Here is a 23,093-nt window from a genome sequence, read left to right as displayed (position 1 = left end):
AAGATTTCAGTGATTTGGTCAAATCATTAAAATTGCACATGAAATAAATGAATCCTTCCTTTTTATCCTCCCTGCCACAGAAACAGCCCTTGCTGAGGAAGGTTCATTCTCATGGGGCAACCAAACCAACATTACAAGTTACTGCTCCCTAGCAGAGATGGCCAAAAGATAGGGGCAGACCCACCTCATTCACATAACAGTAAGGAAATTCTGCAGGCTGAGTGAAGGCAGGTCTGTGACTGTTACCATTCCAGGCTTAGTATATCCACCATGGAAAACAAAAACAGTAGCCATCTGATTTTGGAAAGATGGTGAAGGGTGGGATAAACACTCAGCTTGTTAACATGTTTGTGTGATACTGGGTGTGTTGGCACAGACCTGTAATCTCAGCACTAGGGAGGTCAAGGCACATTACAGTCTTCAAAACAAATGAAAATCTCATGTTTGTTTAGGAATTGCACCTGTCGGAAATGCTGATTTCAGAGGTCTGCAGATTCGGGAAGATTTACCAGTTGAGCGTCCCTAATGCAAAATCCTAAGTGCAAAATGTTCCAAATCTGAAACTTTTGAGCAGATTTGTAGCATCTCTTTTGTATTTTGAGATTAAAGATGTTTGATCTGGACTCATCATTTCTCATCAAATAATTTATTAAATAAAAATAAAACTGATTAGAAACACAGTAGGTATAGACATATTTATACCTTTCCATGTATCTATAATATATCAGTTGTCTATATATAAGCAAACAATCTGCCTACTTATGTATCTACCTATCTATGTACCAGTAACATGCTTTGTAAAATTTCCCCCTGGTTTCCTCTGTTCAAAGATAACATACATATGTAGATATAATTTATGATTAATTAAAATGTTTTTCTTTTCTTTTCTCTCTCTTTGTTTTTTGGTAAAACAGGATAGAAACATAAATTCATATAAAGAATACATGGCAGGAGCTGGAGCGATGGCTCAGTGATTAAGAGTGTATAACCACTCTAGCAGAGGACCCATGTTCAGTTCCCAGCCCCCACATCTACCTGGGACTTCAGCTCCGGGGGATCTAATGCCCTCTCACCTCTGTGGGCATTGCCCTCAGGTGCACATTACACATACATGTGCATGCACACACATACACACACACCCTACTAAATCTTAAGAAGCACTCAAGGCAGCTGAGTACAGTAGCTTACACTACAACCTCAGCAGTTGGAAGATGGAGGATCAGGAGTTCAGGGCTAGCCAAGGCTGTACAGAGTGAGTCTGAGTTCATCCTGGTCTGTATGAGGTGCTGTCCCAAAAGAAGACTATGAGACATAATAAATAACATATGAAGAGACAACTGACCCTTAAAACAAACAAACAAACAAACAAACAATCAGTTACTGACCTCATCACCCATATGAGACTGAAATTCAAACTTCATTGGTGGACAGAAGGCAGCAGGGTACATCTCCATAAATCTCTGCTTGTCACTCCTTGGCTCTAAATTGTCAACGGCATTTTCAATAATGTCTAAGCCTTCATGTCGGGAGGTTTCAAGGTTGTACTCTGCTGAGAGATACGTTCTGAGGGCTCTGTTCAGACTGGCGTGGTAGCCAAGATCACAGCACTTGAGAATATATAAGAACACAGATATAAATGTTAATTCAAAACTGATTAAAGACCCAAATGTGTGACCTATGAGCATAAGACTCAGACGATCATGACATTGGATTAGTCACAGTTTTCTTGGATGTGACATCGAAAAGCACATGACCAACCAAAGACAAATCAATTTGGATCCCATCAACATTTATATCTTTCATGATTTAAAAGACACTATAATAAAACCTGGAAGGACTGACCAGAATGAGAAAAATGTTTGTAAAGGAACGTGAGTCTAAATATATAAAGAACTCCCACAACTCAATAATTCAAATTGTCCAAGTAGAAGAAAGGCAGTGTCTCTGAATAGAGACCAGAGAAGATGATACATAGAGGGTCCACAAGGGTATCAAAAGATGCTGGAGACCACTGGTAATCTGAGAAACAGAGAAAAAGACAACTTGGAAAGGCTGGCCCTGACTTGGCAGTTATGAGCACTGGTTGCTCTTGCAAAGGATCTGGAATTAATAAACAGCACACACGTGGCTCACAATCATTTGTTAACTCCAGTCCCAGGGAATCTGAGGCCCTCTTCTGGCTTCTGTGAGTACTGCATACACACGGTGCACAGACACACATAAGGGCAAAACCACCCATACACATAAAAATAGATACACCTTCACAAACAACAAACAAACAAACAAACAAACAAAGGCAGAGAAACTAGCTCACACACATCAGCATGGACATTCAGAATGATAGATGACAGTGAGTGCTGGGAAGGATGTGGATAAATCGGAACCCTAACACACTGTTGGCGGGAGTGTAAAGTGGTAGAGTCACTTTGTAAACAGTTTCTCATAAGGTTAAACACACTGTTATTCTAAGACTCCGGGCTGGGCAGGTGGCTCAGTGGGTGGCAGCACTTGGCTGCACAAGCAGAAGGATCCAACTTCACACCCTAGCACATGTGGAAACTAGAGTGGCTGTGTATGCCTGTAACCCTCCAGCTGTGACTGTGTGGAGACAGAGCACTTGCTAGGGCCAGCTAGCTCTGGGTTCAGTAGACACTTTGGCTCAAAGGAAGTGGATGGAGAGTGACAGGTAACGTCTCCCTGTGGCTTCTACAAGCATATAACACACACACACACACACACACACACACACACACACACACACACACGTTGCATGCATACACGCATGCTCACAACTCAGCATTTTTCCCCTAGGTACAGATGTAAGAAAACTAAAAATAACTTGCACCTGGATATTTACAGCAGCTTTAATCATAACAACTTTAAACAATGTAAATGCCTACCAATCAAAGAACAGATAATAAATTATCACATAGCCATACACTGGAATAGTATTCAGCTAAAGGAAGAACAAAATCAAAAAAATAAAAAATAAAAGGGAACAAAATTTGAAACCATGTTACAACATGGAGGAACTTTTAAAATATGATGCCATGTAAAAGAAGCTAGTCACAAAGAACTATGCATTGAATGAATCCATTTATATATTGCAAAAGAACAGACACTCCTAGAGACAGAAGATACATCGTGGCTGTCTCATGCTGGAGGACGGAAGAATGGGAGGGGCGAATGCTGAGGGTCGCGGAATTATTTTTTTAGGGGTAATAAAAAATCTAAAATTGGTTGTGGTGACGGGTACCCAGCTCTCTGAATGTACCACATGCCAACAGTAGACTTCGTGCGTGAGTGGAGTGGTATGTGAATTATACATAATAAAGCTTTCAAAAATGCAATGGCAGAGCCCAACAGCGGAAGGAAACAATGAAGTATAGTATCCAAGTTTCATTCACTCAATGCTGTGACTGATACAGCAATTTATTCAAATCCTTCTAGGAGACAAATAGGCTAAGTGGGATTCCAGATTTGCATATTTTATTGATGACTTGCGACTAATCAGAATTGTAGAGGGGAACAGGCTTGAGTCTGTCAAAACATTCAGAAATGCCTCCTCTTTAACTCCCAGCATAAAATTCTTAAATAGGGATGGCTGCTAAAGTCCTCTTAGTATAGACAGGATTTGTTTCATATTCGTAGGAATTAAAGACCTTTGAGAGGGCTGGATAGGTGGTTCAGTAGTTAGCTGCACCTAGTGCTCTTGCAGAGGATTGGGGTTCAAATCCCGGCATCTACCAGGGTGGTTCACAACCTCCTGGAATTCCATGCCCCTGGCCCCAATGAGCACACACACCGACACTCCACACTGACACAGACACATAGTTAAAAAATAAAGGTAGTTTTTAAGGAAAGAGCTCTGAGGTCCCTCCACCCTGCCCCGAGTCTTTACTACCTTTACTCTGTATCTTTGTTCAACCTTCACACATTTTAAGCAAATATGATTTAAAAAAGTATGTAAGCCTGGAAATGAGCCAGCAATTACTGACAACAGAATTTGTTGCACAAAAAAAAAAAAAAAAGAGATAAATTCCTTAAAGAAGAAACATCATTTTAAATAGACAAAACCAGGTCATCTCCATATTGCTCTAATGAAGTCAATCAACTCAGCTTGATTCAGTTCAAATGAATCGGCCAGGTGCCAGGGACTGCACTAGGCTCCAGGCACATTAAAGCTGGGATACAGTGAAACACTTTCATTCTCAAGGAAATGGGACTGAAGCTGTTCATTGGTTGGCTGCTAAGACGGGAGGAGACGGGGCATATGGGATGCAGCCCTGGCACAGAGCAGGTCCTCCAGGCTATGATGCATCAAACAGCCTTTGCAAAAAGGGACATATTGAATTACATTCACTTAGAAACACCAAAATGCCAGGCCGGAGGCTTGGCTGGCTAAGCACGCCCAAGACCCCAGGTGTGTTTCCCCAGGACTGCAACCCAAATTGTGTTCCTCCACTTTCGATTTCCAAATTATTAAAATAGGGTCTTTAAAACAAAGTTCTTTGGAAATCCTGCTACTCAAGAAGTCATCGGCTACAATAGCTTCACAGGGGGGCTTGCTAGAAATGCTGAGTGGTGGTGGCATACAAATGCCCTTAGTCCCAGCGTTCAGGAGGCAGAGGCAGGTGGATATCTGTGAATTCCGGGCCACCCTGATCTACAGAGCGAGTTCCAGGACAGCCAAGGGTATAAAGAGAAACTCTGTCTCGAAAACAAAACAAAACAACAAAACAAAAATAACAAAAAAAAAAAAAAAAAAAAAGAAAGAAAGAAAAGAATGCAGAACACTGGGCTTGGGATCTGGCTCAGCAGGTGTGGGTGCTTGCTGGCAAACCCAAGGATCTGAGTTTAAGCCCCAGGACCCACACATGGTGGAGGATAGAACCGACTCCCACAGGCTAGTCTCTAGACTACACATGCTTGCTATGGCCTGTGCTCCCACACACATCCATACCAAATCACATATAAAAATACTTAGAAACCCTTTAAAAATGCAGAATATCTGGTCCCGCCCCTGACCTATTAATTTGGAATCTGCAGTTTAGGAAGGATGCATAGTTGAATGATTAAAACACAGGAGACACTCCCACAGAGCACTCCAGCGACAAGTTCTCTTGTGACCCTGCCCTTTGGGGGGTGCTGTTTCCCCAAACTGACAAGAGAATTTGATAATATGATTTGATTTACAAAATCAGAAAGCAGTTATGATGTCACAACTACAAACAATACCATTGTGAGTGCAGCAATTGGCTTGCCACCATTTATCTCCAGTGAAATCAGCTGCACCCAAATACAGAGAATGACTCATTTTGGTTAATTTGGAAATTCTAGTCTCCAATGAACAAAGACTTCTTTTATTCCTCTTGCTTCTCCCAATCCATAATGGCTCCCTATAGCTTTGCATACATCAAAGGGATAGAAAAATTCATTCTATCTTTCAATAACATCTTATTTTATAAAGACACGGATTTGTAAAGGAAACGGACCTCATTTCTTTAATAGGTATTAGTGCTTAAAAACAGTCTACTATTCAAAAAGAAGACAGGTTCTTCTAAGTGATTGTAAGGAAACAAGAAGACCTGCTGCTCTATTTTCTAAGTATTGATCTGGGTGGGAGAGTTAATAAAAAAGCCAAAGCAGAAAGAAGCAATGGAGAATGGCCTTTTATTCCTTACACAACCAGTGTTCTTTACAACCTGAAAGGGGAAGGATGGATGGCAGAAGGAAAAGGGGAAGGGAGGGAAGGGGGGAGGGAAAGGAGATGGAAGGAAGAGAGGCAAAAAAAAAAAAAAAGAAAGAAAGAAAGAAGGGAAAAGGGGAAAGAGGCCGAGAGAATTCTAACCCCAAATGACTGGATGTTTTGAAGAGTACCGACTAAGTTTCCTTTATTCCCCAACTTGAACACTTCACTCCACGAAATGACTAAAGCCTGGGTGTGTTTTCTATTCCTAGAATACCACGTGGATTCTATCAGTGTTTGACCTGGCTTCACCATGTCTTCCTAATGAGCTAAAGGAGTAGACATATGGCTCAGTCACTCATCTCATGGCCGCACAGGCACTTCCAGTCTTGCCCTCCTGTGTTCAGGTGGCTTTTGACGGGCAGCTGTCTTCTCTGACCCCCAGGGTGCTCATCAGTTTGTAAAGTCACCTCATTGTCTTGACTTTGTTACATTATGTAGTATTTCCAAATTGTAGGTTTCTCAAGCATCTTGAACTTAGAAAAAATAAGAAACAGGAAAGAAAAGCTCCTCAAGGTCCCCAGAGAGCAAGCCTAGCCATAGAAGTCTCCTTTTTCCCCTGAGAGCAAGCCTAGCCACAGAAGTCTCCTTTTTCTAAACCAGAAGCCGAAATGACATTGGATATGTTAGGACTCAAGATATTTGGTTAAAGAAGGTCTCAAGTAATTCTGTGGGGCTTATGAATTATTAATGAATACGAAAGAGTTCTGCAGGTGGAGCTTGAACGGTAGCCCAAGCACATTTAATGATGGAAACACAGGAAACCAATAAACTATTTCATTCAAACAAAGCACCGCTATTTGGGCAGATGAAGAAAGAACTCTTGATGAATACTTAAAATTATGAACTTAAAATTAGGGGAGGAAAGACTGCAGGAATCAAAAATGTACATTAAAAGAAAAAAAAAATCCTAAGAACTGTCAAGATCTAGGCTCCTAGGTGCTAGTCTAAGCAGGCTAACTTCCTCTGCCCAAAGGGTTGTAACCAGTATCAGACCAAACATGAGATGCCTCCCAGCACTAAGGACAGTGACCAAAACAATCACTTTGTTTTGCTCCAAACACTGAGAGCCAGCTAAAGCTTACACACAATGATATCATACCAGGCATTAAGCGGACCCCAGCTTCTCAAAAATTCTCCTTTCCCTTCTTCTCTGCACCCCCTTAGCACAGGCTCCATGACACCAGGAGCCCAGAATGGCAAGAAGTTGGATAGTCCTGTTTCCCCAAATCATAGCCAATGACATCTGCAGGGCAGTCCTTTGAGCACAAAGAGGTCAGCACCAAGTGCCAGCCCGTGTGACTCCTGCAGCCATGGGAACTGAGCAGGGAGTGGGGGTTCCCTGTTACTGCAGAAGGGCTCTTCCTTCACTCCTGTAGTTTGGTCTCTGACTGAGAGATGTGAGTGGTCTTTTTCTCCTGATCCCTGCATCTGGATTTTGTTTCTGATGAAGTACAGTTAACTTTATTAAGATGCCCTATAGACTTAAATGTGAGCACTGAGATGGGCAGAGAGAGATGAAGGGCAGGCAGTATTCAACACCCTAGGGTGGGCAGAGGCTCCCCCACGAGAGAGCTGCTGACCACAGGTGTGACAGGTACTTTTGCCATAGACATTGGACAAAGACTTTTCCTATCCCTTACTTTGAGTCTTTTTGAAAAGTAGGACAAATCAAGGGCACTAGTATTCTAAAAAAAGCAGCTTTCATATGCCCATGAGTGGCTTTCAAAGGACTAGAAGGAGGTGAGTCCGGTGCTCCTGTATTGAGTCAAGTGAAGAGAGTGGACCACTTCGAGATTGCTGTCTCCTTGCCCTCCATTCTTTTCTTCTCTGTTTATTACTTTAACCCAGAAACCATAACCATTTTTTTTTTTTTTGGTAGGAATTAAGTGTCGCATGGGACCAAGCCCATCATCTTAATTCCCCCAAGCACATTTTATACACCCGTTTTCAATTTTTTTTTTTTTTTTGATTTTTTGAGACAGGGTTTCTCTGTGGCTTTGGAGCCTGTCCTGGAACTAGCTCTTGTAGACCAGGCTGGTCTCGTACTCACAGGGATCCGCCTGCCTCTGCCTCCCAAGTGCTGGGATTAAAGGCTTGTGCCACCACCGCCCAGCGTTTTCATGCTAGGGTTTCTCAGTACCCACAGAAAGCTGACAATCCAATTCATGTTGCTACTTTACCAACTGTAGCCAAACACTTAATAAAAAGGAAGTTTTGAGTTTTCCCCTGAACAATCAGAAGATCATAACAGTACGTCTCTGTGATGGAAATGGATACAATGTAGGAGACAGCACCAAGGTAGGTCTCTCTAACGAACAGCTTCATAGTCACCTGGTACCTGAGGCATCTCCCGTCTGCTAGGCTCATTTTCTCAAGGGTGAAAAAAAAAAAACCACAAAAAAACCAAAAAACCCAAAAAGAAAAAAACAACTTTGTAACTAATGCAAATAAAGTGGAGATAAAGGAGATCAGACACAGCAAGCTCAAATAAATGCAGGCCAGATGGTAAATGTTAGAGAAAATAAAGGGCCGGAGGATCAGCGTGGATCTGGGGGAAGGTTGCTGGTCTTTCTTTTAGGGTGTGAACGTGTAATACGCTCAAGAAGATGGACTCAACCTTGTAAAGTTCTGGAACAAAGCACAAAGGCCCCAAGCAAGGAAGTGCACGTGGGTCTGTGGAACAGATGGGCGAGCATAGCTGAAGCATAGTGAGTGAAGGCAATATGCAGATGTAACTGGGTGGGGCAGGATGGGGGACAGGTGGGTGCCAATTCATAATGGATAATTGTGAATATTTAGCTTCTAGTCTAAGGATATAGGAGGCTTCTGCAGAATTTCAAATATGACAACTGTGTCTGGTTTCTGAGTTTTAGTACTCTGATGTCTGGGAAGAGAGCAGAGCTTTGGAGGACATGAGGGTGGGTTGTTGGGGGTACATTTCTGGAAGGCACTGGAAGCAATGCAGTCAGGTGATGGGGATCTCCACCTAGGAGTCAAAGGGCGTCCGTCATAAGTGGTATGGAGCGTTTGGGACCTTTAGGAGGAAGAGATTATGGGATCTGCTGATGCATTATATAGGAGGAATCAGGGGACTGGGTGTCAGCCTGTGTTCCCTGGGGGAAAGTGGTAGTCTCTCTCGGGGCATGAAAAATTAGAAGAAAGTTGTCTGGGAACTAATGTTGTTTAGAGAGCTAAGTATATTCAGAATGACTACACAGCTGCATGGCAGCTAGCAGGAAAGTCAGTACCCTTATGTGAAGCCCAGGAGGAGGGTCAGAGCTGATGACACAAATCTAAGGCCACCAAATGGTACTTAAGCTGAGAGGAAAAGAGCAAAAGGCAGAGAACTGAGGTCACCCTTCAGGGGATTTTGTCATTGAGAGAGCCAGAGGGATATTGTCAAGACATCACTGGGGACTAGAAAAAGAAAGAAAGAAAGAAAAAAAAAAGAAAGGAAGGAAGGAAGGAAGAAAAAAGTCCTTATTTCAGGGACTTATTGTAATACAGGACCATACCTGGTCCTCGGGGACCTGGCAGAGTGCCCATGCCTGAATGCATGGCAGGCAGCACCCTGGCTCTATATGCAGGTGCAAAGGTCCTTTTAGGAGACAGGCTCCTCCCACTCCTGCTCTTTCTCTCCACCATTTCTCTGAGGAGGCAGACATATCTCTGCTTGTCTGTCTCCTCTCTCTTTCTCCCTCTCTGTCTCTCTTTTCTCTCTGCCCCTCCCCCCCACGTCTTTCCCTTCCCCAATAAAACTTCATTCCCATGTAAGTTACACCTGATGGCATGTTCCTGTTTGTCCCCGCCATGGGATCCACCATGGTCCCACCTTGTTCGGTATTATTATTGTACTTATGCCTGTGACACATTGGAAGAAACTTTTAATGCCCATTTCTTCAGATATCTAACTCATTTCAGTTTTTAAATAGTCCTTAAGTATCACAAGGTGATAGTGCACACCTTTAATGCCAGCACTTGGGAGGAAGAGGCAGGTGAATCTCTGTGAGTCTGAGGCCAGCCTGGTCTACAGAGTGAGTGCCAGGACAGCTAGGCCTGTTACACGGAGAAACCCTGTCTGAAACAATGAAAAAAAATCACAATGGATAAAAACTATACCAAAATTAGTCTATATGATTGCTACGATATGCTAACCCACTGAACACAATCTCTATAACCTTTGTAATAAGAGTTCATGTCTAATGGGGAAACAGAGTGTCTCTCTCTGGTAGGCTTTCACAGATAACTCTCAACAGCATCGTGTATGGGGGAGGGGGTGAAAATCTAACTAATTAAGGAGACTGAACTCTGAATAAGTTGCTTTCTAATGAAGCGTAGGTCCCAGGAGACAAAAAGATGAGGCTAAAAGCTTTAGCATAACTGATTATTCAGAAATGATAACTAAAGGCAGAGGGGGCTCTATGCTGCAATCTAATTTCAGTCTCATTCTGTATAAATGGCCAGGAAAGCATGTGTGACAGATATCTGTGTGGAGAAAATTGGCTAGAGAAGGGGATTATCTCCTGGAAATACTCCACGAGGAAGGCTTAGCCTTCAAGCTTCCAAGTGAGCCCCAACCTTTCTAGGGAGAAGCTAGGAGATAGAACTGTATTGGAGGAATGACAACTGCATGTCCTTGGTGACAAGGGACCAATAGCATTGTATCATTGAGGACTTAGTTTTTCTGGGTGCATCTTAGAAGTGTGGATTTGCCGGAAAGAGTCAGTTATTTCTAAGAATTCTAAATTCACAGAACGGTGGATTTGATTATAGATTAGGGAATCCTACTGTTGAGTACTTTAGCTAGGCATGGTGGTGCATGCCTTTAATCCCAGCACTCTGGAGGCAGAGGCAGAGGCAGAGGCAGAGGCAGGCAGATCGCTGTGAGTTCAAGGCCAACCTGGTCTTTATAGCAAGTTCCAGGCCTGCCAAACTGCATTCTTGGCTAAGAATGCTCAGTGAGAAAAGCACTTGTTGCTCAGGTCTAAGGACCTGAGCCTGGATTCCTAGGACCCACATAATGCTAGGTGTGGTCAAATGTAGAGACAGGGGAATCTCTGGAAGCCCAGGGGCCAATGAGCTTGGCAAATGCAGTGGGGAACAAAAGACTCTTGTCTAGCACGCGCGCGCGCGTGTGTGTGTGTGTGTGTGTGTGCAAGCATGTGTTTGCATGCATGTGCACATGTGCATGTGTGTGTAGGAGGTACAGCAAGTCTGGGTTCTATCATTGATAACCTCAGGTGTATGAGCACGGTACTTCCATCACGACTTAAAGCGTTTTAAATTTTCTATACTCTACATGTGCTGGTCCTGTACTAATAAAATAATTTAAATAAATATTGTATGGAAAATCCTTGACTTTCTGTCATATGAAGAGACCTACTTATGACCATCTGTCATAGGGAAATTGTTAGACGTGGATGTGAGAAGAGTTGAGCAAACTGAAGATTGTTTTATAAAAAGGCCTCCCCCTTCAAGTCTCTGACTTTGTGATGCATTTACTGACTTCCATGTCATTTCAACTGTGAATTAAAGACCCCGTCATGACTTCTTCTCAGTGGAGACATAGCAGGTCTCCCCATGAATATCAGATAGTGCAGAATATAATGTACATCGTTAAATAAACTCACACAGCATAAAGGATTAGAGGGACCTTTGCATAATAATCAAGCTGTTTCTTTTCCGCCAGGAAGGGTCAAGCTTAATGGGTTTTAGGATAACTATGATATATGCAAAAAATGGGATCTTACAAAGTATGCAGCCATTTTAGAATGTCCACATTCACACTGTCTTAAAAGAAGTGAATCCAGAAAAATTATTCTCTTTCATCTTAGAGTGTTCAGTTTTAGCAGACTCTGACAGCAAACCAATTTCATGTCATTTCTTTCAAAACTCCATATTTAAGTCACGACTTCTGGGAATCGCTCACGTTCTTTAATTTAAGGTTGATCTTTAAAAGTCTAACTTTTGAGAAGATTGAAAATCACTTGGCACGTTTAACCGCTATCTATTTAGAGCAGAGTCAATTAGATCTGGAGGTTAAAAACATCTGAGTTTGGGGTCTGGGGAGATGGCTCCATTAGGCAAAGTGCCTGCTGCTCAAGCATGAAGACTAGAGTTTGGTTCTTCAGCACCCATACGAAAAGGGCAAGATACAGCAGTGTGTGCCTGAAATCCCAGCACTGGGGAGGAAGACCCCTGGGGCTTGTTGGCTAGCTAGCTGTCTTAGTACCTGTTCTATTGCTGTGAAGAGACACCATGACCAAGGCAACTCTTCAAGAAAACATTTCACTGGAGGCTGGCTTACAGTCTCAGAGGGTCAGTCCATTGTCATCATGGCATCCTGATCTGCAGGCTGACGGAGAGAACCTGGGACTGTCATGGGCTTTTTTAAACCTCAGAGCCCATCCTCAGTGACACACTTCCTCCAACAAGGCCACACCTCCTAGTCCTTCTAATCCTTTCAAATAGTACCACTCTGGGATGACCAAACAGCCAAGCCCTTCAGGCTTCTTCCCATGAAGTTCCCACAGTCTTCAAAACACACACAGGGTGAAGTCATTGCTTTGTTCAAACCCTTCTGGCTTCTTAGCACAATGAGCAGAGAGTCCAGACCTTGCACTGACTCAGTGACTGTGGTCAGTCTCATGCTGCCCTCACCTCCAAACACATCATTTTCACTCACTCTGCTCGAACGAGACCATCCACTTTCGGCATCCCATGAGCACCTTGTGCTTGCAGAGAGGAGCACATCTGCCTCCAGAACAGGCTTCTGCCTCTGCAGCTTTCACCCAGCCAGAGCTTCTGTGGGTGGGGGTGGGGATTCTGCCCTTGGATTGGGTGCTATCAGCTCTCAGCTTATTACTTTTTCACTCAAATATCAGGACATTCCCAGAAAAAAAAAAAAAAAAGATATTACTCATGGCAATATCTTACTTTTTTTTTGCTTGCTTCATTTGAGACAGGGTCTTACTGTGTCACCCAGACTGGCCTGGAACTCACTTATGTAGACAAAGCTGATCTCAAATTCACAGAGATCCACCTGCCTTTGCCTCCCTAGTACTGGGACTAAAGGTGTGTACCACTATGCCTGGCTATCCTATATTTATTTACAGTGCCATCAGTACTAATTTTAAATGTGTACACACAGACACACACACACACACAGACAAGCACACACATATATACATATGCACATCAGTTTATAGTTTGTCTCAACACATACGTAAAGAGCACAATGATAAGGACTTCGTTTTATTCACTGATAAAATCCCAGTGTCAAGAATAATGCTTGAGGGAGATTATGTACAGCTCTTTAGTCCCAGATATCACTATTAGTTGTGGACTGTGCACTTAGCACAATGACTTAAGCACTTAGCTCATGGGTGTTTAAACAACACATGCAAGGCCCTGGAAACCTTAGCATGTGTTTATAAATATGAATGTATTGCACGTATACTTACATTTATTTATATAAGCATATACTTATGAATTTCTATTTCAAGGGACTGGGCTGTAGCCAGTTGTGAGGCCTTGGTTTGTTCCCTAGCACTGACAAAATAATAATGCAAAACCAACCTAGAAAAGAAGTGCTCAGTGCGGGTTTGGTACTTGCAATGTGTGCAGTTTTTCTCATGTCAAAACTGGCTCAGCCTTTGAGGGCACATGCTGCACGAATATACATGCAGGCAAAACCACTCATGCATATAAAAATAAAAATAAATAAAAACTGAATTTCAGATAGTAAGGACTGTGTGTGGGTTCTGGCTTCTTAGAGTTTTGTTTTCTATAGTGCTGGAGATCAAACTCAGGGCTTCACACATGCTATGATAACGTTCTACCCCTGAGCTACAGCCCCAGACCCTGTAAGTTAGTTTGAGTTGATATGGTTGAAAACCATATTCTATCCTTTCTGGCTGAGTCCCCCAGGATAACAATTTGCTGTTATCAGTTTTACTTTGCAATTATGCTTCATCCTATGCATCTTCCAGCTGATCCTGTCAAAGTATCCTTTGTGGCTTTGTTGGAATTAATTTTTTCTGAGCACTACATAAAATGCATTATTCCAATAAATGATGGTATTTTTTTTCTCATTAACGAATGATAGCTGGTGTACACAAATCTTTGAGTACTTACATCGATTAAGTCCGAGAGATCATGAATATAATATTTGAACACGGAGGCATTGGTTGCCTCGAGTGTCAGGAGATATTCGTTCCGCGCTTTAATCGACTTCAGCTTATTTTCTGAATATTTTGCTTGTCTCTGGTAATGAAGAAGAAGGAAGGTCAGGAAGGAAGGCCAAGTTGTTTTAATAAGACAGAAACACACTCAGGTTTTCATTAATCTCGGCAATTTATTCCACGAATAAAAGCTATCCTCCAGGGACTTTGTGGAACGTACATTTCCAGTGCGACTTAAATAACAAACTAAAGTTCTCCAGCTCTGGGAATAACAACAATGCATTTGGGCTCTGGGCCCATTTTCACTGAACTCTTTGTTAATATTCCAGTATTCCAGATTTGTCCTGAATACTTGGCATTCACCATGCAATGATGTCCAGCTGTTATGACATAATTTTATGTGTCTTAAACATCCTTCATCCCCACGGGAGGAAATGCATGCCTTTTCATAGTAATTCACCATGTGTGTCTATTGCTGGTGTATCAGCACTTTTTAGGACTGCCTTGTTTCCTCAGATGCTCTGCAATGTATTTTTTTAAACCTACCTTTTCCTTCATTTTTTCAATTTTCTTTACAGAGCTGCGCCGTTGGTGCCTCTCTTCTAGTCTGATATGGAAGACGGGATCGCCGGACCGCCCAATTTGCTTCTCCTCTTGTTTCTCGGCTTCTTTGAGTTTGCTCTCTGCACTGATGCTCTCCGCGTGGTACATGTGGTATGTCTTCATCACCTGTGAAAAGTGACCCAGATTGTTAGAAGGCTTCTGCCTGCAACTTTCCCAGTGAACGGAACCACTATACGGTGTGCATGTTAATATGACCCAGATTGATAGACGGTGTGTCCCTGCAGCTTTCCCAGTGAACGGGACTGGGTGTACATGTTAAAAATACCATCTTCCAACTGGTGGGGGTAAAGCCAGATGAATTTTGGTTCCTACTTCTGTACAAACCAAACAAATATGCAAATTCACCTGCTGGGAAGAGGCACTCAGGGAACAGTCTCTGATGAAAAAATGATTTACAGAGGCTTATGTGTGGCTTTTCTACACACACAAAGTTCTCTTATGTGCAAAAGTGTGCTCCCCACAACTCCTCTGCATTATGAATTGGCAGCATAGGCTGTCTATTCTCGGATATGTTTTAGCAGAACCAGAACTCCACATTAGTACAAACCTCACTTAAAGGACTTCTATTGAACAAAATCTATTTGTCAAAATACCAACATAAATATTAAGTTTCATACATAGAGAGGCTTAGTACAAAAATGGTTTCTCTGATCACAGAGTAATACTTTATATTCAGTGTGGAAAAATAAATGATACAAAAAGGAAATTATAAAACAAACAGAAAGCAATAACAACACTCTAAAGATCTGGCATATAGTCAAGTCTTTTCCATATGAACATATATACACACAACCTGCATTTTAAAATACCACATATTATTTCTCCCATTAAAATTTGGGATTAACCTACATACATAATTTCAATGGGTTTTAAAAATAAATATATTGTGGTACAATATCTGTTAGCTAGAATGGGTGTGGGCATGTGTCTCAGTGTGTGTGTGTGTGTGTGTGTGTGTGTGTGTGTGTGTGTGTGTGTGTGTGCGTGCGTATGTGTGTCTATAGGCCAGGGTTGATTGTTTTTCCCTACCCTTATGCTTTTGAGACAGAGCCTCTTAACAAACCTCAAATTCGGTGATTTGGCTAGCCTGACTGGCCAATGAGTTTTAGGGATGACTCCTTGCAACTCTGGGATTCCAGGCATTCCCTTCCATGGATAGCTTCTTAAATGTTACATGGATCTGGGGATCTGACTGAGCCATCTGAATCACCAAATGCTTTTCTAAAATGTTTGTTTAAGGCTGTGCAGAGTCTCTAAGCACCTACCATACTTGACTAACTTGCTACTGTTGGCTGTGTTAGGATTGGATTATATCAAAACCTTCCTGTGGGGAGCCCATTCCACATAGAGGAATACTCCCTGAGCCAAGACACACGGGGGTGGGCCTGAGCCCTATCCTAAAGGATACGATAGACTCTGATGACACCCTATGGAAGGCCTCACCATCCAGGGGGAGCAGAAAGGATATGTGATAGGTAGGGTTTTAGTTGGGGGGGGGAGGTGGTAGGGGAGGACGGGAGGGAGAAGGGAACTGGGATTGCCATGCAAAATAATATTGTTTCTAATTCAAATAAAAAATCTGCAAAAAAAAAAACCTTCCTGTGCACACTGTCTTATCTTGGGAATAACACATATAATTAGTCTGTTAGCAAAATTTAGGAATAAATGGAACACAGAAAGTTTTATAGTATATCTTTTCTATGGATATGATAAACTCACATACTAAATCTTCAACTATTAAAAAACTTTGGGTACATTATTGCTACAAAAAAAATGTTCATGAACACACTTGTGGCACCTAGGACAATTTCCCCAAAGTTAAACTGTAGTGTCAGGACAATCATGTACATGCTTTTGTGTGACTTTGAAATGCACTGCTAAGTTTATACTCTTTAATTAAAAAAATAAAACCAAGCTGATGTATAATCTCTCTAAGTACTCTAAATAACTAGCCTAGATATTTAATAAACATCTTCCTTGATAATAAATCTATGTGTTATTCTTTAAATTAATTAAAAACATTATGTATTGTGTATGTGCGGCTGCCCCAGGTGGCTAGAGGCATTGGATCTTGATGGAACTGGAGTTAGGAACAGGTGTAGGCTCCTTTCCACAGGGGCTCAGAACTGAACCTCGGTCCTCTGCAAGAACTGTGTTTTCAACTCTTCAGTCTTAACGCTCATTGCTCTTATAATAATATCTATTTATAATCTTCATATTCCTACTTACAGAAGAATAGTAGTAAAGTTTTAAGAAATTTCGCCTGAAAATGACAGTTTCCTCATATAATTTTAATGTTGTCTGCAGGGTTATGTATCTGGGAAAAGTTAAAAGGCTTGTACTTGGTGTAAAATTACATTTGCTATGAGAAAGTACACAGAGGTGTGATGGTGCAATACAACCCAGAATGTCTGCATTGGAAGAAAGAGGATTTTATTTCACTCACTAACAACCAAGTTATCCAGAGTCAATTTTGTAACCAAGGTGTAGTTGTTGAGAAGTTAAGGTAAAAGTAATGTTTTAACGTACTAAACCTCCCTTTTTTCATTTGGAAACATGAGTTTTAAAATCGGTTGAAACCTGGATGTATCGATAGGATAATTGAACTCATCTAAGTGGAGCCATACAAAACTGCTATTTCTCTAGACTGGAAGAAAAGGTAGGAAGCAAACACTTCATTGAGGACTAGCAGTGCACTCTCAGGATGACTGTCTGGGAGAGTAAAATCTGGGGCCGGTGGGGATTCTTGCTCTCAGCAACTGTGATCTTCTCTTTGAATCATGCAAAGTTGGTGCCGAGAAAATCAGAATAAAGCTTAACTACTGAGCATTGGTAACTTGTGTGGAGCCCCGTGCCATTGGAAAGTTGTCTGTTTATAGTAATTACTGGTCCTGGAGGAAGTCTGGTTGGTCACTCTAGTTTAAAAGCAAAGAAAATAGCATTAGGAAGCAGCTGGGAAATGAAAGGGGAGTCACCCTGCAGCTGGGCAAACAGCGAAGTCAATGAATCGACTACACACCTTGCATTTCAAGGCTGGGCTCTGTTTATACTCCCTGCCTGGAGCAAACCCACATACCATCTAGGCCCCTGTGCCAGTTACATCTTAAAATGACAGGGAAAGAATAATTCTACACATGTACACACACTCCACTCTCAGAATTGCTTAGCTTTCTACTTTCCCTGCTCATACAAAGTTAGAAATAACAACACCCACCCCAGCTGGAGGAATGGGCAGTACAGACAGCACTGGGCATCCAAGAATTTCTTTTTAAGGCACCACTAAGAAAAAAGACCTGTCTTTGTAAGTCTTGTGTTACTTAGTTGCTGAGGGCTAGATTAAGCATGTTTAATTGCACAAACTAAGCCTAGTGTACAAGAAAGTAGCCTGAGTCTCAATCTAGCATGGTGTGTGATAAAGGAGCACACTTGAGTCTGAACTATAAGATAGCATGAGTGTGTGTGGGTATCTCACCATAATGGAGGCTTAGTATGATAGTTTGGGGTCATGTTACCTAGGTCAACAAACAACTTTGTTTGGCTTTCCAGTTTGACTCAGGATTTCCACTCTTAAGTGTTAGGGTGAATGAATTATTAATATTATTGATTATAATTATGATTATTATTTGGTTTTTCAAGACAGGGATTCTCTGTGTAGCTTTGGAGCCTGTCCTGGGACTAGCTCTTGTAGACCAGGCTGGCCTCAAACTCATATAGATCCACCTGTCTCTGCCTCCTGAGTGCTGGGATTAAAGGCATGACCACCACTGCCTGCTAAGGGGTGAATGAATTTTTAAATGGGGAGGAAAAAAAAAATCCTCAAAGCCTTTTGAGAATTCTAACTGCAGATAATGAACACAGGTACAAATTCCATGATTCATAATAGAAGTTAACAGAAGTCAAATGTGTTTGTAGTTAAAACAGCACGCAGCCTCCCTGCTTTTCAGAGAGAAAAAAACAACTCTTATATTTTTGAGGTGCAATTGAACAGGCACGGCAAGGAGAACATCAGCTTTTCCTTCAGATAATTCGAACATACCCTTTGCATACCAAATGACCCCGTGGGCACATATCTATTTAAATGTAGTCTCAGAGCACATTTCCCCACTTGAATTCTTTTCTACTAAAAGTTGATGTATAATTTTCCAATCAGCAAACTCAAGTTATCATTCCTGAACTGTAGAGAAAATACAGAGTAGAGCTCTGTCCTGACTGTTGTGGGTAAGTGTGTGTCTGCTGTATGTGAGTGTGTGTGGCATGCACTGGGTGCAGGTGCATGTGTGGAGACCAGAGGATTGCACATAGCATCCGCCTCTATCACTTCTCACCTCACTTCCTTGAGACAGGGGCTCACATGGGACCTGGAACTGGACTGGAAGTCAGCAAGCCCCAGCCATCCTTCTGTCTCTGCTCTCCCACAGGGTCAGGGTAACAGGTGCATGTGTGAGCGATCACACCTGAGCTTTTAGGTAGTCCTGGGGATTTTTCCCTTAGCCACTGAGTCATTTCCCCAGGTCCACATTACATATATTTTTGTGAGCCTGGGAAATTTTACATCATAACCCTTGCATCGATGCTGCTTTTTTTTTTTTCTTATTGAAAGGTCCAAGACACTTAACGGACACCACCCTTGTATTTTAAGTCATAATAGTTAAAATATCTGTGCTATATTTTAATATTCCATATAAGAAGTTTTTACATATCTGAAAGTGACTTGCATGTTGGAGAAGACTGTTGGATTGAAAGCTATAGTTTCAAATTTTTGACTTCTGGCTCAGAAGTTAAGAGACACAGATAGGAACAATGGATCACCAATAAATTTCTTCTGTCTTACGTAGGTTCCTCCTGCTTACCTTACAGAGTTATTGTGGATTCCACAGTATGTGTCAACAATTATTAAACATTACTGAGTATATAATATGTGTATATCTATGTTTACAACATATACACCATCATTTCTGATACGTGTACTTACCCATATATGTATTTAGCCTGTTAAGCTAAATAATGTTCTAAGTGCCTTGCTAATTCTTCTAGTCAGTCTTTGAGAGGTATATTCACTTTTCCCCCTGCTAATATTTCTACAAATCCTCTAAGGTGAACTTAAATCCTGTTTCCTGTTCTATGGGTGGAAAACCTTTTTTCTTCCAACTATCTCGACTTACTCATTGAAGGCGCTCACACTGCCTGCCATGAGTTACAGATTCCATGTGCCACACCGTATCTTGTTAAATCAGGTAGAATACCAGCAAGAGAGTCTATGTGCCTCTAGAGCCTTAATTCTACTTCAGACACAAAGTAGATAATGGAGACATCTGATGAGGAACAACAAAGGCCGCAGCTTGCTCTTAAGTTTAAAAAACACTTGCTAAATGCCTACGATATTCCTGGCACCGTTGTCACCCCCAGCATCCAAACTAGCACACTATTAAACACCTGCGATTAGACAAGGGTTAAGACAAATAGTTCGAAACCATCTGTGGAATTAACTGTTGGCTACTTTTCTGTTGTCGTGATAAAACACCTTGATCAAAGTGCATTGTGGGAGAGTTTAATTTTGTTTAGGGTTCCGGAGAGATAAGAGTCTATGATAGTGGGGAAGAGACAATACCAGCAAGCCAAGCATGCATGGTGGCAGCAGCAGGAGTCTTAGGGACGCTCAAGCACAAATCAGAGCCGGGAGAGTAGGGGCAGCCCAGACGCATGAACTGTAAGTGATCCAAAGCTCTGACCTTTCGAAGCTGACCACTAATGTTGTACTTCCTCTTGCAAGGGAGCACCTCTCCGTAACCTCACCAAATAAAGCCACCAAAGGGGGAACCAAGTGATAAACCATCTACCTATGGGGGACATTTCTCATTCAAGTCACCACAAAGAGTTAGTATGGGAATTTTGGGCCCCTCTGGATAAAATGTGTTCTGGTTTGTACTGGTTTGGCAAGGGAAGATGATGTCAAATATGTTTCTGACAGTATTTCCTAACTCCACAGCAATTGGTCACTAAAAGTTCTGAGAAACATGAGCCAGCATTCCGTGATATACACACACGCACACGCACACGCACACGCACACACACACACACACGGCTCCAATTATAACCAAGATTTGCAAGTCATCCTTCTAATGGGTCTACCAGTATGGGAGCACAGCTTCGGAAGCCCTGTCACTGTTGTTTCCCAGGAAGCATTAAGGTTCAAGGTGAAGGACAGGTCTCTGAGAAACCTTCAGCTGCACCAGAAACTTCAGCACGGGAAGCCTGGGCCCTCCAGGGGCTTCAGGAGCTTCAGCCTCTTCTGAGTATGGCCTCCACTCAGCCATGCTGTGATGATGCCAGCGGCTTGTTGGGAACCAGGGTGACACTTGGGCCACTGTGTGCCATGATCTTCCCTCCTGCCATCTCTAGCCTTCTTGCTCTTGGTTAAGTAGGGCCAACCTCGGGGAAGAACACAGCTGAGTTCCAGTGCTGCTGAATGCACAAAGCACAGAGCAGTGTGGGTAGCCCTCCTTCCTTACCGTTTATAAGGCAAGATGTAGAGCCGTGGTTTTCAACCTGTGGGCTGTATATTACCATTTACAACAGCAGCAAAATCACAGTTATGAAGTAGTAATGAGACTAATGTTATGATCACAACAGCATGAGGAACTGTATTAAAGGGTTGCAGCATTAGAAGGTTGAGAATCACTGCCCTAGACTGTACTTCCTGTTATCATTTGGGGCACAAGGCTAGACAAGTTGCTGGTGGCTAAGTGACAAAGAACTGATTAGTAGGAATGTCATGGTGAGCTTTCCTAAAGCCACCTTCTCTCCCTGGACCTGTATCCCTTTTTCTAGGCTAACAAAAGCATTTTACAAAACTGTGTATTTTCGAGGAAAATTTTATAGGGGAAGTCACTTGGTTAAGATATACTGGCCGAATTCAAATCCCACTTCTGTGCTTATATGCTGTGCAATCTTGGGCAAGAGGCTGTTGCTCAGAATAAATGGCACACCAAATAATGCCATTTAGATTTCCAATGGAGGATAAATACATGGAGAAACAAATGCAGAGACGGTCTTCCCTGTGGAGTCGTCTATCTAAAGATTGAACCGACCAAAAGGGAACTCGCTTGCCTTTTATCTTCTTGTTATTTCATTAACCAGCAAGTTAAAAATTCATAACACAGAAGAATGGACTGAAAGTCAAACACCACACCAGAGCGCAGGTGAACTTTGTCCCAGGTAGTTATCTGTTTCGAGGGCTCATTCATTTCTTCCAGAAGCTAACTTCCTCTGCTTCAACACTGCACACAAGCCATCTGTTCCCTTTCCCCTAAGATGCTGTTGAAGTTTCTACCTTGAACCTTCTATGTGGCTCTAGTTTACCTGCCTGTTAATAAGTTTATATACTTCATTTTGTTTTCTGCGAATTATTTACTGTAGGTTTGCTTTATAGATACAGATCATTAAACTTCAGGGAGGGGAGGGTTGAAAGGTTTTCTTTTTGTTCTTACATAATCTAACTTGTGCCCCAATTTCTTCACTGTTAAATAAAATTGCAACACTGTGTGGGGCTGTGGGAGGATTACATGTGTTAACTAACAAACAGCAAGGAAGAAAAGCTGACCAAACACCCGCACGGTAGATGCCAGCTGCTGATATTTGAAGAAAGTGCCATAGATGACTCATTTTAATACTATGTGATAACTTTTCCACAATTGCGGTGGGGGTGATGGTTTCCAAAAAGGCAGAAGGAGTGGGGTGAGAAGCATTTTCACGTAAGTGCATGCTAATAATTTTTAGCAATTTTACTCTTTTGAACGCGTGATTGCACAAAAAGGAACTCTCCTACTGAATGATCAATAGGATGAAAGGTTGTCTGAGATAAACTAGCCAGAGAAAGTTATCAGAGAAGACTTACCATGCACCAGGGTTCCACTGGTGTGGACAAGGCAGGACAGTCTGAATTTATCATCAAATTATACTTAGAATTCACACAAATGCTTTCAACAAAAGACATCATCTGGTACTCTAGACCCTGCTAGTGAGGGATGGCCAACCTACCAATGGGCAGGGCAACAGAGATGCAAGAATAAACAAAATATAGGTAAAGACAGAGAGGCCGCATGCAAAAGGAGTTAAAAGGCTTATAAAAATTATGAAAATAATTCCATTCAGTTCAGTGTAGCGTGAAAGACTTCATTTTAGGAGTAATTACACAGGGCAGCATTTTTAATGGAAAGAACTGGTTTATGGAACAGTAGTTTGGGACTTGGTACTGTTGAGGCTACAAAATTGCTCTTAACTTCAGCCTTAGTGACTCTTGTGGTGGAGTGGGGTGGTCTCGGTCATCTATGAGACAGGACCACACAAGATCTCCCTACAGGACCAAAGTTAGGGAGCTAGTCAAATCAAACTCTCAGACCCTTTGCTAAAGAGAGAGAAAGTGCGATGTAGAGGCATGAACTGGGAAAGAAACCCATCACAGTCACTTCTGGTGCAGAAGGCTCTGTCAGAAGGATAGTAATTATAGCTTCTAGCAGTGGTTCTCAACCTGTGAG

At 42.1% G+C, this 23,093-nt stretch overlaps 1 protein-coding gene across 2 annotated transcripts in view; it reads right to left on the bottom strand.

Annotated features, from left to right (window-relative positions):
• Srgap1 (SLIT-ROBO Rho GTPase activating protein 1) overlaps window positions 1–23,093 on the bottom strand; it is a 230,301-nt gene that overhangs the window by 52,842 nt on the left and 154,366 nt on the right. For both annotated transcript variants that reach the window (XM_027392292.2, XM_027392293.2), the window contains exons 5-7: window positions 14,482–14,664; window positions 13,889–14,017; window positions 1,386–1,607 (exon numbers count right to left, since the gene is read on the bottom strand). In XM_027392292.2, the coding sequence (XP_027248093.1) occupies window positions 1,386–1,607; window positions 13,889–14,017; window positions 14,482–14,664 (534 nt within the window). The remainder of the gene's footprint in view (window positions 1–1,385; window positions 1,608–13,888; window positions 14,018–14,481; window positions 14,665–23,093) is intronic.

Source organism: Cricetulus griseus, assembly GCF_003668045.3.
Source record: "Cricetulus griseus strain 17A/GY chromosome 1 unlocalized genomic scaffold, alternate assembly CriGri-PICRH-1.0 chr1_0, whole genome shotgun sequence".
In the NCBI taxonomy this organism is placed as follows: Eukaryota; Metazoa; Chordata; class Mammalia; order Rodentia; family Cricetidae; genus Cricetulus; species Cricetulus griseus.
Note: the sequence above shows the minus strand (reverse complement) of the source record. Positions and strands in the feature narration are given on the sequence as shown.